Source organism: Anneissia japonica, unplaced genomic scaffold (assembly GCF_011630105.1).
Source record: "Anneissia japonica isolate Jap-2015-1 unplaced genomic scaffold, ASM1163010v1 scaffold1165_len1893470_cov193, whole genome shotgun sequence".
Taxonomy (NCBI): Eukaryota; Metazoa; Echinodermata; class Crinoidea; order Comatulida; family Comatulidae; genus Anneissia; species Anneissia japonica.
In genome coordinates this window covers 1344884-1359883 of record NW_022709613.1, presented here as the reverse complement: position 1 = coordinate 1359883, position 15000 = coordinate 1344884, and the positions used below count along the sequence as shown (strand labels likewise).

General features: G+C 34.9%; 2 protein-coding genes across 2 annotated transcripts in view; both read right to left on the bottom strand.

The window, feature by feature from the left end:
• The window catches only part of LOC117106868 (trace amine-associated receptor 1-like), a 2601-nt gene extending 2579 nt beyond the window's left edge, over nucleotides 1-22 (bottom strand). The window contains exon 1 of the mRNA XM_033248366.1: nucleotides 1-22. This exon is cut by the window's left edge and continues 2579 nt beyond it. The gene's annotated coding sequence lies outside the window, so the exon portion shown is untranslated.
• A 4822-nt stretch (nucleotides 23-4844) lies between these two features.
• LOC117106875 (protein FAM221A-like) overlaps nucleotides 4845-15000 on the bottom strand; it is a 14235-nt gene continuing 4079 nt past the window's right edge. Inside the window, exons 2-5 of the mRNA XM_033248377.1 lie at nucleotides 12636-12809; nucleotides 11419-11609; nucleotides 10361-10767; nucleotides 4845-9801 (exon numbers count right to left, since the gene is read on the bottom strand). Of these exons, the coding sequence (XP_033104268.1) occupies nucleotides 9592-9801; nucleotides 10361-10767; nucleotides 11419-11609; nucleotides 12636-12809 (982 nt within the window). The 3' untranslated portion in view covers nucleotides 4845-9591. The remainder of the gene's footprint in view (nucleotides 9802-10360; nucleotides 10768-11418; nucleotides 11610-12635; nucleotides 12810-15000) is intronic.

The window sequence follows — 15000 nt, the reverse complement described above, 5'->3', positions numbered from 1 at the left end:
TTTGTGATAGGTCTTCTGCAAAATTGCCTTTATAATGGTCGACGGCTACTGGCTAGTGACATAATACACCTAAACATTGATTTTCAATCAAACCAACATTCGTCAATCAGTATATCGATCATTCAATTTTTTATAGCATCATCAAGGATCAAGGAAACCAGATATAATTATAAACTCTTGAGTATATAAAATATACTGTGGGTATTTGCGTGATTGAATAGGCCTATTTGGTGTATTCTGATACTGTATGAATTATGTACGTTATGTTTTTATTGTTCAACTGCTTTTGGTAAATTTAGTTTGAATATCGCAAAATACTATTTCAGATCGAATTTTAATAATATCATTGCTGTTGTTATTGTTATTATAAATAATAATAATAAAATTTAGACGAAAACTATAGCACAATAATGCAGGATAGAAGGAATATTGAAATAATATAATAATTCAAGGTAGTTATAATTGTTCTGTCCAACAAATGAAATCTCATGCATAATATATTATTCCACATAAAATACAATAGGCCTACATAAAGCAAAATATCCAATCCATTAGTCTAACTATATGGAGCTATATAACCGATCGGCTGGTTCACTGTTGATTGTTTCCTTTCTTTCTTTCCAGTTCTTTGATAGATTGTTACTAAATCTCATTTTTCTTATTAGATTTTGCCCTATTATTGTCGTTTTCTGTGTACACTTGAATAGGCTTTCACTACACTTTTATTAATATTACATTGTATACATTTACTTTATTTTATATGAAACTCACTCACCATTTTTTTTATTCATGTATTACTAATCAGGCTAATTAAGTTTAAGTTTATGCAGAAGATTTTAACGATTTTTTTTAACCTCACGTGTAGGCCAACATTTATTAATTGTGGTGTCCGTCACACATGCTATGGTCAGTCCTGTTCTTGCACCTCTCTGTTTTTTTTGTTTTTGTTTTTGTTTTTTTCTGGTTAACCCACCATTTTTATTGTAACTTTATTGTTCATTTATCATTGGTGAATAAACTAAATTCTATTTTCTCTTACTGGGGTACGGTAGTGGTCTAGTTCTAGCCCTTGTTGCCTTTAAAAGTCATAAATAGTTCAGCTGTAATGTCCTCCCTGTGAGAGTGTATTGTACCGATAGTTTCAAATTTTTATTTTTTGGTCTTTGATCATCGGGATATGCATCGACTCATTTCGGTTTTATTTGTAATTGTCTCACGATTATGCTCCCACCGTGTTTTATACCGTATATTTTGTTTATATTTTCTTTTCTTTTATTTATTTTTCCATCATTCAGTCATCATCCTTCCCCCTTTTTGTGAGATTCCCACTAATGACATCTCCTTTTCCCTGCATATAATTCAATTAGATCACAATTCTTACCTAAATATTATATAGAAAATCCGACTTATCCGAAATTAGTTAATTTATTTAATTGTTTTTATCTTCAGAAAAGACTCTCATTTATGCTATATTTATTCTTCAAGACACGATCAAAAACAATGTCAATACTTTAATGAAGAATGTCATATATTTTGCTCCGTTCTTTTAAAGAAATAGCTATTATTACTATTTTTATTATTATTAATAATAATAATATTATTATTATTATTATTGCTATTACTATTACTACTATTAAAAGAAGAGAACAATACAAAATAGGTTTTAGAATATTTCTTTTTGATGTTTTAGTAACCCATCGATCTTTTAAAGCATTACTGTTAATAGTATTATTATTACTATTATCTTACCATTATTACTATTATTAATATTATTATTATCCATTAAGTGCTCTATCATAAATGCAAATGTTCTATAACTGTATTTGGTTTTCGATGGGCCAAAGGCCTAAAGAATTATAAAGGCAGGGGTAATCTCCTTGCATCGAACATATCTCCTTTTCCCCATAAAGTATCTTGTCCTCTCCCCCCCCCCCCCCCCGTTTATTTTAATCCAATATTTAATTAACTTTTCTGTGATGTGCTTTTAACCCAATTTTATTATTTATTAATTTTAATGTGACCCTAGGCCCTTCTGCTATTTTAATTCAATTGTGGTTATTGAAAAAATTGAAAACTCTGGATGTAAAGGAAACGAGTTTTTGTGGTTCCAAATTACTTGGCTTGAAGGAAGCAATAATTAAATGTCACAATAAAACATTGATTTATTAGATCTTTTATATAGGGGCGGGGGCATTATAGATCGGGTGGCCCCTGGAGCTCCGGGGCCCTGGTTCAATGAACCTGTTGAACCTGCAGTAGTTACGCCACAATACGCCCAGCTGTGGGATCCGTAAATTTGCCGACAGGGGTCCGACATGTCCGACGAGGGTTAACCAAGGGGCCGACTAGATCTAGTCTCGGTCAGGGTTCTGGAACTAAAAAAAATCCCTTGTAGGGTTCACGGAGAGAGTTTTTATGGCTTATGTGCCAAATTGTGCTTTTGACCAAAATATTAGGGATTTGCAATCAACATAACGTTATTTGGATAGGCAAGTTATTATTTTGATCCGACGAACTCGTCATGGCTTCGAACAACGGGGCTGGCTGGTGGTGTCCTCCCGCGTGTCCCACTACTAAAATGCCATCAATTGAGATTTGTTGTATTTATGCCACAGTGTGTACCGAAAGCTTTAATTAGCTTATAGTGTCAATTCGCTGAATTTATCACAAGTATTTGTTTGCTAAAAGATGCTTTCTTATTTGTTTGCGATCAATGTATTGTTATTAGAAGAAGCTCAATGACTAAATTTACTTAAATTATGGTTTTCTTTTGTTTTGTTAGTATCATAAAAGGGTTTCATCGTATTTTTGTTATGTTAGTGCCACATGTGATAAGGAAGCTGAATATAATATCTTTGCTAGCCTACAGACTTTAGTTATTATTGATTAAAGAATGTTTAATATGACTTTACATCATCACTCCAATATTATTGGTATGCTGATGCAAGGTCATATTAATAATTCTTAAATCAATAATGACTAAAGTCTTGGCCTGTTATATATTTTTTTGTTGTTGGTAGAAGGTATCGACTTATTCATGGCGCTACTGCTATTTATTCTCATTAGCATTAAGTAGTGCCATTATTGACATGGATGCTTTTAAACGAACATTATCAAATTACGAGTTCGATTAAAAATTTACGCATTCCCGTCCCCATTTTAAACTTTGGCATGTAATTCATTGATTTTGTGCGTGTCTTTTTAATTAACCATTATAAAGGAACAATTTAAAACTATTAATGATGTTGACGTCTTAACGAAGATTGACCAACACAAACATTTATGAAGGCTAGAGCACTTATACTATTTCAAATTACATTTACTGTCAGCAGCATAAACGGAAGTTAATTTTCCATCATCAGCAGGCATTCTTTAGGAATTAAACTATATACAAGTAGAGCATTGTAATCTAGGGCTAACGATTCATAAAGAAGCGTAGGCCTATTTCATTATCATTGTTAAAAGCGTATCATTGTGTATGTATATATATTTCCTCCTTTTTTGATAACACAATTGGCCTATGCATTGCATTCTTGATTCACTTGACTTTTAGGTTTGTCTACCACCTCCTCAAAACCAACAACATAGGCCCTATGACCCTACAATTCAAATTATATTCGTATTCGCGCACTGTTATTATTATTATTATTATTATTATTATTATTATTATTATATTACCTACGGCAATTCCAAAACGGATCAAGAATGACTGTTCAATTATTGGATACGCCTATTCATAGAAAAGTATCAGATGAAGGCTTATAGCTGGAGAGCTAAAGTAAGCGGATTATTGCTCACAATAAATAAAGTAGGACAACAACCAATATGAGAAAAACATAACAATACATGCATTAAACATGAAAATATTGTAATTGTGTGTAGGAATGATAATATGGCAATCCATGACAAATGTTTCAAAATAGTAACTACTCAGAATATTAGGCCTATTATGTAGAATACTGGAGTTTTGAGTGATCTCCCTCATAAACAGGCCAGCTTCTGATTCGATCAATGGATATTAATATTTTTCCTTTGTGGCGTGGCATTATTATTTTGGTATGAAATAGGAATGAATCCAGAGGAGGGGTGTAAAATGATTAGTTAGCCAATCTGAGCGATTTGAGCCCTTAAAATCATACAAAATACAATAATATAAATCTTCTAGACCAATAGGGAGAATGGAGATAGGTTACATAAGAACGAGTGTTGAGTATGCATCTAGGTCTTACTGTACAACAAAGTAATATGATTGAATAAATTAAAAAAAGGGCCTATTGATTTCATTTTTTATTTTATTTATTCGGATTATAATACTCAAAGACAACAACATGAAAACTTATTGAGTTTACATAATAATAACATAATAAAAAGACGCCTAAATACAGGAAAAGGATACAAAACACGCAAAATACTATACAATCAAAAGTATAAAGTTTACAGTAATTTAAGGGAATAACTAATTATAAAAATTAAAAAAAAATCATCGATTATGATCTTTATCTGTTAAGAGTTTTAGGAGCGGAATTCATATCATAATCAGCATAATTTTGAGAATATCATAATCTGACCACATTCAACAGTTTCAAGAGCCTCGCAAACCCACAGGCACTAAAGCAAGTTTGGTCTTACGTCCGCCGATCCCATTTCAAAAATCGTTTGATTATATATAAAGTCTTATGCTCCTACAACAAACAAATCAATCCCACCACTCCATTGACGATAACTGTTAACATCACATGACGCTGTGCTGAGATTCCTGGAGCTACCATTAAATTAATTGCTCGTGTTTTACCATTCACCCACCACCAATCATGTACGTCAATCCTAAAATGATTATCACTTGTTTTACATTAATTTGCATTTGCTCACGTAATAAAGTATGAATTAGTTCTGATTATTTTTTTTTTTATTTATATAACGGACTCAGGTAACACGGACTTGAACCTTACAACATAGTTTTGCTAAGCAATGAAGATTAAGCAATCCTCTATTGTCTGAATCACCTTCTTAAAACTGTTTGATATTCGAGTTCTATTTTTGGTTTAAAATATCCACACACTAGGCCTACAATAATATCTCAAAAATGATTTATAACAGACGTCCTCTGATTTTTTCCATATCCCATTTCAATTTTGTAGAGTTACAGTACATGCAAGCCATTGGTGGTGCCATTATTTGCCCGACAGGGGGGTCCCCAGAGGGGGTCCTAGGTCCCCGACGGGAGACCGAGGACCGATTTCCCCGACGAAAAAAGTGGGAGTGGCAAGGCGTCGCCTCAAAATCTCCCAGAAAAGAGTTCCATGAGGGAAAAAATATGACACTTTAAGGGTTTTAAAGGCTTATTTCATCGATTTTGGGTCTTAATAATATATAAAAAGTAAATACTTTTTTTTTCTCACCGACGAAATGTGGTTTTTTCCCCGACGGTGGGGTTGGGGGAATGGCCCCGCCCCGTCCCCCGCTGGCGCCACCCCTGATGCAAGCAAGATAACACTGTACATAACTCTTACAATTCTTTAATAATTCCTCCCCAAATCCAGTATCATCTCACCCTCCATTCCATTTTAGGAATGTTATTTGTAATAAAGCTGCTGCCCAATTTGCAAAATTCTACACTTCCAAAATTATACCGCATTCGCAACTATTCACCCTCTCTTACATGCTACGTTATTTACTTCATTGCAATTAACCTATACATGGTTATTACATTGATGAGACTGGACATTTCGATGCAGGATCCATAATCAATGAATTCGTGATAATCAAGAAGGAGTATCTGGTAGCCAAACATTTCAACCTAGCTTAATATAGTACCGTAATCTTCAATGTGTAATCATTGCCAGCTTATCGTAAAAATATAATTTTCAAATAAATGAAGCATCTGTCGATACCACATCGCATTCTTTACAATTTTTTGAAGTTAAATGGAAACACGATTGATTTAGAATGTATATTGAGAAACACAATTACCCTTACCTCAACAAAGCACTCACTTTAATAACCTGCTAATGCTTTGGGAGACAAATTTTGCTAAATTCATATTTGTATTTTCCCGCCTTCTGAAGATCTTTAAAAATACGAAGTCTGAACATCATAATCATCGTTAACCCCATCATCACATACGTCATCGCCTACATTAACATCAAGCTACTCTAATATGACTGCATATTTGTTGTAATCTCCGAACAAAGTGGAAATCAAGATTGCATCCACGATCACAATGAATTATTTATCATAAGGGGTATCCTTGATAAGGGTATTCCCTGACGAAACCTTCTCTTTTCCCCGATGGATAAAAATTAATCTTATAAGAGCCCGGAAATGGTACTTCAATTGTGGCGGGTCCAGGAAGTCGGAATACAATTTTTTGTCTGTTTTCTCCATTTAAAAAAATAATTTTGAAAGAATTAGGATGGTGGACCCGTGCCGACTGGGCTCCCCCTTGAATCTGTCACTGTTCAATATAACACTTTACATAGCCTATCACTTTGTTTCACAAATGACTAATCCATAATATCAAGCGAAATTTTTTTTTTTTAGTCGAAAGATTTTGTTTATTCAATAGTTTTTACAACGTATAATAGGCCTACCTTAACTGTAATCTGTAGTTAACCTTCAGATAACTTTATTTTAATAAATGGCCTCTTAAGGATCTTGTTTTCGTTAAATTAGAAGGAATGTGGTTATATATTAGGTTAGTTTGATGGTATACTGTAAGCCAATCAGTTACATCTTCATGGTTAACATAAAGAGAAAAGAGCGTCGCTCCATAAAAAGTGCTATACCTCTGCCCTGTGTCAAATACAAAATTCACGCAAGGCAGGCGATTCCATTCTTTTCTTCATGCTCCGATCTTTTCTTCATGCGCGTTTGCAGACATCTGGTTGTTCAACTCAAAAAAGGGAACTTGTTTGAAAATGAAAATGAAAAAAAAAAACAAAAAAAAAAAAACTATACTGTATAACAACAATAGGTTGATTTATAAGGCCAAATAAACAAGGTATTTAAGCACCAAATAATAATAATAATAATGACATTGCATAGCGTTTGTTGAATATTTGTCACTGGTGCTGGGAACAGTCACAAAAGTGGGGGGGGGGGATGGCCCACTGTCCCTCGCTTCCGCCGCCGTTGTCATATTCGTCATTTCGATCAACATTACGTCACTATTTTCATATTTATTGCCAACATCGTCGTCATTTGCGTCATCATATCCATATAACAGACCTACATAATTTTTTCCTCATTTCTTATTGGCGTTGATGTTTAGCATTAAAATTAATTTTGATTATTATTAACAACAAAGACCTCATGTATTGATATATCAAAAGCAATTATCATATTGTTGCCTTCCAGCAGGCCACTCATTCAGTTACTTTGTTTATTAATTTATTAAGCCTACGGTATATTATCCGGCTTGTTGTCTATGTATTTTCCAAGGTCCTGCTGTAGATGGTAATCTGGAGAATAAATTGGCAAAAAATCACAAATAATTTATATGTGGATATCTTTATTGATTATGTTATTATATCATACAATTCCGTAACTTGGTACACAAGAGGAGGAAGATGATGTAATACCCAACGTAATAAATATATATCACCAAATCTGAAGTCTACGATCTTTCTTTTAACTGCATTAGATCTTATTATGTTATAGAGTTTAGGTTGCGCCATTGTCGGTATATTCTCGGTGTACAAAATATATGCACTTTATATCATACAATTCCATAACTCGGTACATAACAGGATGAAGATGATACAAAATCTGAAATCTACGATCTTATTATCTTATAGAGTTTAGGTTGCACCCATTGTTGGTACATTCTCCGTGCAAAATAAATGCACTTTAGAGATTTAACAACACAATAACTGTCTTCCTAAATTTATTATCTGATATGACGTCGTGGAAAATCTTGTGCAATATTAAGTTGGTTGAGGCCAACAACATTTATCGTTTAATGTAAATTTGAAAATATTTAAGCCATTTTGTCGCAGAGAAAGGCCTTATGAATAAAAATATATTCATTTAATCTCGTGGGTATTAAATTTATTCTATACCCAGTCGGCCTCACAGCGCTTAAAACAGGACCAAAATGGATTTGGATTTATTCGGAGTAAACACCAAGAATAATCCAGGAAAGTCTGAAGAAGACAGTATTTACAATGGGTCCTTCTGGTGATGACTGGGCATGCAGTAGACAGGGAGACAATCTCATACTATTTTCCAAAGAGTGTATACTGTGTTCTTTAACGTGCACATGGGCCATATAACACAAGGAAACAACGGCTTAAACGTCTCATTCGAAAGACAATGCAGTAAATGAAACATGCATTTCCTCCCTCAGCAGAAACACAAGGAGAGCAGCGATGGGATTTGAACAGCACAGAGATTTCCATGGTTCAGCACACGCACATTGGCTTTACACAAGTTTAACTTACTGGATATAAGCTGCCCTCAATATAAAATGTAAATCGCACATACCCGATACAAAAAATTCCATTATAGTCTATATCATCATCAATTGAGATGATTGTACATTATGTCATGAATGCATTTATCTGCATTATCATTCTTCAAAAGTATGTTACATCGTCTGTTAACGTGACCATCCACACAATGAGTATCAATTGGCTGGCGAATGGCGACAGGGGACACTCAACAACTTTTTAAATTGCAATGGACATCACACACAAGAAAAGTTACGTTCAAATAAAATAAAAAGGACTGTTGTGTCAAGTAGTCCTCAGATGAATGTCGTTAACTATATTTTTCTGTTTGCCTAGCTACATAATATTTTATCTATCGCTCAAAATAATACTGTAGAGCATGCATCTCTTACTTTTAAGAGATGTACAATATGAATTAATTTACTTAATCTTAACTGATGTTGTAGTCTCACAGTGCATCAGATGTGCTATAAAGCTATCATTTAAAATGTCTAGAAATATTGCACATATTTTTGTAAAAAATGTATAATTGGTCGAAGTCATCATATATCGTCTTTGATGGTTCAACATAATATTATGGTTCAAATAAAAAAAATTTTTAAATCCTGCTGCTTCTACAGTCGTTATTATTGCTGTATTTGTGACTGCCTTGTAAGATTCACCCACTTTTTCGATTCCCAATCTACAGTTTTTATTTCTCTTGGATGACTACATTCATCATTACCTCTGTCATGAAGGTTATGTATTCACTTAAGTTGTCTGTCTTTTTGATCAGAAATATGCAAATAGATCATCATAAAAGTCAGTAGCATGTTGCATGGTCTTAGGAAGAGGTGATAAAGTTGAAATTCTGGTGTGGAAAGGAAATTATTACTGTACTATCAGTGGTGAATGTACAGGGGAGTGTGGGGGAACATGCCTTCTCCAAAAAAGCTTGGTCCTGCACATGTGCGCACTCCTCCTCACTGGAAATTTGCCGAGCAAATAAATTACGCTCAAGTAGTTACAGATCACCTCATACCACCTTATTTTGACAGCTCATTCCCCTTCACTTTAACATCAAGCCCCCTAACTTTTACACCCCACCCCAATGTCAATACCCTTATGTATATACCTGTAACTGGTTATTAGACATTTTAATTCAATTAGAGCTTGAGCCTGCCTTACCACCTCTACTAGTGCTTTTTGTTGAACCACCAGCTCTTCCACTATTTGTTACAATTCTCCTTGAACTACTTGTTGATGCCTTTCTGGATGCAGTGCTTTGACTAGCACCAGCAACTGCTCTATGGCGATGATTTGGCTTGATGGTTGTAGGGCCATTTCTTGCTCTAGCTCTTTCATCTTTTAACTGCAAATAAATGAGGAATACATACAATTGTTAAATGTATTTTCAAATAATTATAAAAATAATATAAAATGGTCATTTCAGTGGTTCAACCATTGGATTACAATAGAAATAAACAAATAATAAAGTACAGTAGATATTTATAAAAGTACCTAGGTGCAACAGTTATTATTTAAATATATAGACATCAAACTAGTGTAAAATATATAGTGTAGTATAGAGCAGTGGTTACAATTATACACCACACTACAGCAGGGGATTTTCTCCCAGTGTACAGACCGATTTTCTATTACATGTTCATGTGATGCTGTAATATGATTTTGTGTGCTTGGCAAAAACTGTTGTTTCAGGAGTGTCAATCAAACTTGACAACTGATTAATCAGAACAGCGCCAGGGATATGATGTGTCCTAAAAACACCCGTTTTCCCACAAACGCACATGTTTGTGTGTGTTTTAACACTGTCGTTTTTGTGAGACTTTAGCAATAATATCCAAGGGGTAGGCTTATAGCGGAAAGGTCAATTTATAACCAAATTTTGCTAGCTATAACTTGAACCTTACTCTTTGCTGATATCTTTTTTCATAATATTCCATATCTGCATCTGTGCCTGTGAACTTGAAGTTAGCCAGTTCATCTGAAACCTGGTCCACACCACTTCCCTCTCCTTCTAACTTCCTTAGAGTTGAAGCATGCATCTTTAAGAATGGATGGTCAGACGAGGTGATTGGCTGATTAAGAAATGCATCATCTGGGGTTCCTACACCGCTATCATCAAGCCTCATATAGCCTTCCGCTAAAGAGCTGAAACCAGTAATACCACCCATTGCAGCATAAGGTATGTCTCTGCCAACTGGATGACCTCGTGCTAAACGTTCCTCTTTTGTCTCTACGATCATATCATGTGCAAATGCTGGTTGTGTGCATGAACATGTGTAAGAGCTTCGGAATGCAACACAATTACATTTTGCTGAAACGAAAGAATTATTAGTCATCATCATCATTTTCATCATCATTAATAAAAAATATCACTTTATTGCATCAAAAACAGAAATAAAGAAAACAAAGAACAAGTGCTCATTATTGCCTAGGACTTGTTCTTTGTAAAGGGAACATGCAAGGCTGAGCAAAACACCCAAAAACAGTCACACGAGCACATATCATTCTTAACTCAAGCTTCAAAAAAGGAACTTAAAAATTCAGTAACAAAAACATTTCAGATTTGATGTCGAAAGGAGGAATTATTAAAATTATTTACAATTATAAAAAAAAAAAATATAATTAATCTACAATGCGCTATTAAAAAAAAAATCATTATATAATCATTGTCATCATATTTATTGTTGTGATTATTATTTTAATATTACTTAATGGTATTGTAAGTAAACATTAAATTAACTTTAAACTGCAATGTATTTTCCGACATGTACAGTATATAATCAATTAAAGCAATGTTGATGTCCAACATTAATTATTATTTAAATTAAATGAATGTTTGCTCCTTAGTTAAGTATTTTTATTAAAAAAAAACTTGTATAAAAATCAATTGCCGTAGATGATGAATAAATATATATAAAATAATTGGGACGTTCTCATTTTCTAATTAAGAAACACAACTCACATATTTTGCATTTATGAGATGGTCCTTCAGAATGGTCTTCTGACGTATGCTTGCATCGACAGCGTATTGGTTGACTACCAACGCGTGGAACATAGTTGTAAGAAGAACATTTGCATCCTCGAACTTTACAAGGCAATTGAATTGGTCGTTCAGCTGGAATGTCTTTAAAGTCCGATTTATGCTGCTTATATCTGCAATTTTAAGAAAAAAATACTATACGTATATACGGAGAAAAAGTGAGAGAGAGAATATAACTCATTGTACTGCAGTACTGTAGCAGTGGCACAATTACTACATTACAAAAATGATTTCACTGGTTATAATGTATAAACAGATATACATACTTACAGTATGAATGTTATTGCACAAAAGACTATGTAAATATTAGAATAATGAAAGTAAAACTGACTATAAATTGATGTTAGTTTACTGTACAATGTACACAGTTACCATATAGTTATGAAGCACATAGTTACCCTACTTTAACATAATGCATTGTATGAACACTTCAGCATGTAAAATGCACTGTTGAAATGAATAGATTTATTTGTGTTCAACAGGGACATAGGCTGGTTTCGGCTGGGGAAGGGGGAGGTGAAAGTGAAACATGCGAATGCGGAACTAAATTCCTATTCCAATGAAAATTTCATGGTCACTTTTAGCATTTCAACCCACTTTAGTAAAACTATATGTTGCCATTCCCCCTGTACCTAGCCTCAGCCCATGCATTAATACAGTTTATTTAATTACACAATGGAGGAAAGAAAGCAGAAGATTTACATGGCAGTATACTTATTATTACTATAATAAAACTTAAATGTAAGAACTGTTTTTTTTAGTTTCTTTTACCCTATACTCCTTCCGGTGCACTCTGTTCTACTGATAAACACCTTCTGCAAGCCCCTTTACATACAAATAAACATAAAACATAAGGTCAACATTCCTTTTCTGTTCAGGCTCCCTTCTCTGGAATCAGTTACTAATTTGTGTTAGACAGTCCACAGATTTAGTTCTATTGAAGAAGAATCTCAAAGCCGGATTTTCTAAGGCATTTTTATTCAGCTTTATTTTTTAATTGCCCCCATTGATAATTTGTTATATTTGAGCAGTAAAATTTCTGATTTAATAATATTATTAGCAGTAGTAGTATTATTCAATTCAATTCAACAACAACATTTATTTCATCCAAAAGCCAACAATTATTATATAATTATCACCTGTGTTGACAGAAGCATAGTGTTTCTGGTCCAATTAGTTTACAGTCCATTCCACTTGGGCCAGTCCAGCTGACATACAGACGGTTTTGCATTCTAATCGGTATGACATTCTTTTTGTATTCTTCATACTCCTCTGGAGAAAACAATTTACCACCATCATCATCACCAACTATTCTGAAATAGAGAGAAAACACACAATTTGATAATTTTAAGTTACTAACAAACTGTAGTTTCTTGCCTTCCTGCACTGTATGAAACTTCTAAATGTTAAAAAAAAAATGATGTGGATATTGATCCGACGAGTTTACCAGTATTTGATTAGTGGCGCTAGTCGCCCAGCCCTTAGCTTTAAACTTCAATCATGCTGTCACAATGTACAATGGCATGTCAGGTAAACCAGGGAGTTGGGTAAACATATCCATGTGCAATTTAATTGGTCAGAACGTTTGAATCCGTCGTCGCAGAAAGTACCCTGTATTCTTAGCTAATCAAAAATAAAGACACTCTCATACGCATCAACTTACTTACCATGACTACTATAGGCTAAATTAATTATTATTATTGTATTATTTGATCTAGGCTAGGCCTAGCTAGAGCGCTAGCACGATATGCTATTACATCTTCATGCACTATTGTATCGTCATAAACTGGTGCACGTACATAGGTCAGGTGGAGACTTAGGCTGGCCTCTACCAGGGCTTAACCTAGGCCTAGCCTAAGCTCTACTAGCCCTTATAATTGAAGTCAGGCCAATTAAAAATTGGCAAAATGCAATACTTTCCACACAAACTGGGCTGGGTGCTGCGGTGTTGCTAGCCCCACCCAGAGAGAGTTTTTTTAGGGCCAGACTTAGGCTAGAAATAAAAATATTATTAATATCAATAGGTAGGCCTATTCTGTAGTTCTGTATTCTGTAGGCCCGGCCTGACCCTAGGCTAGTGTGGTGCCGGTGCATGTCGCTGCTGGTGCATTGTCACATCACCAGAGCTTCCAATGCAGCTAGGTGACATGATGTAGTCAGCACCGTCCAGGGGCGGGCGCCACCTAGGGACAGACGACCCAATGAATGTTGGAACCAAGGTCTTGCACGCGCTGCACTGCTAGGCAACTTTGGTACCAACGAAGATACACTATCACGTACATTGAAGAACTACTATAGAATACCACAGTCGTGTCGTCACAACACTATGTGGCATCTCTGGACGTTGGTTAGTATTCATTACGCCTGAATGACTTCATAATCTTAATGGTTTAGAATAGGCTTTCTGGAATAGGCATTTTAAAACCTAATAATTTACCAACAAAAAAGGTACTAAAAACACAAAAAGCTCGCAATATTATCGAACACACATTTAATCATCAATTAACATTCTTAAGAAAAATTAAATACAACTTCTTAATAATTATGTCAGAAATTAAGATCAATAGTTTGTCAGCGGAGAAAATAGCGTCTGTTGAACCCATTTTTGTGTCGCCGATAGCAACGGAGTAGTATCACATGTGTCGTAACACTGTATTAATTACTTGTAGTGACGACCCCCGTACGTTCGTATCCCCGATCTACGCAGGAGGACATGACCTCAAGGTCAGCTCATCTGCATAACCCACAGCCGGGTGTGCTGCACAGCCGACCAGGGGTACCTGGTGAGATTACTCACTCGTACACTGGACTTAATGCAAGACGCATCAGCTAACGCTAAAGGATTGTTTATCTGGTGTCCGAGTCTTCACAGGAGTATAATTGCCTCGAAGCAGATAACCCATTGGATAAGGTAAGAAGCACCACTCGGTACCTTTAATATCACAGCATATATATAGGCGATAAATACTACATTGGCGCTGCGAGCAAAAGGCTTGTCAGTGTAGTTTAATTAATTATGTTATTAATTACTACATTGGCGCTGCGAGCAAAAGGCTTGTAGACATTGCTTGTTTTTTAGTGCCTATGTAGGATAAATACTACATTGGCAAGGTATTAGTGCAAAAGTACTATAATAGTTTATTGAGAGCTAGTAATAGGCATAAATAAGTATTGTGTTTTCGCACGTACTTTGTATTGCGTTACTAGCGGCTCTGTTTTTTGATTAGTTAGGTTTTTTTTCTGTGGGGAGAAGTGTTCGGGGCCGGCAATTAGATTGCGGACTGGCGAGTACCCTCACAGCTAATAGAGACTAGGTTTTTAGCGTAGTTTTTAAATAGGGACGTTGTAGAGGGAAGCGTACAGGGCCACTAAATATATTGTAGTGCGGTCTGTCGAGTACCTCTACAATTAGTTTTTATAGACTAGGAGTATTTTAGTTAGGCGTATTTTGCGGTTCGTTTGTTTCAACCTTTCACGTCGGCGTGCCTTCGTACGTCGGCTGTT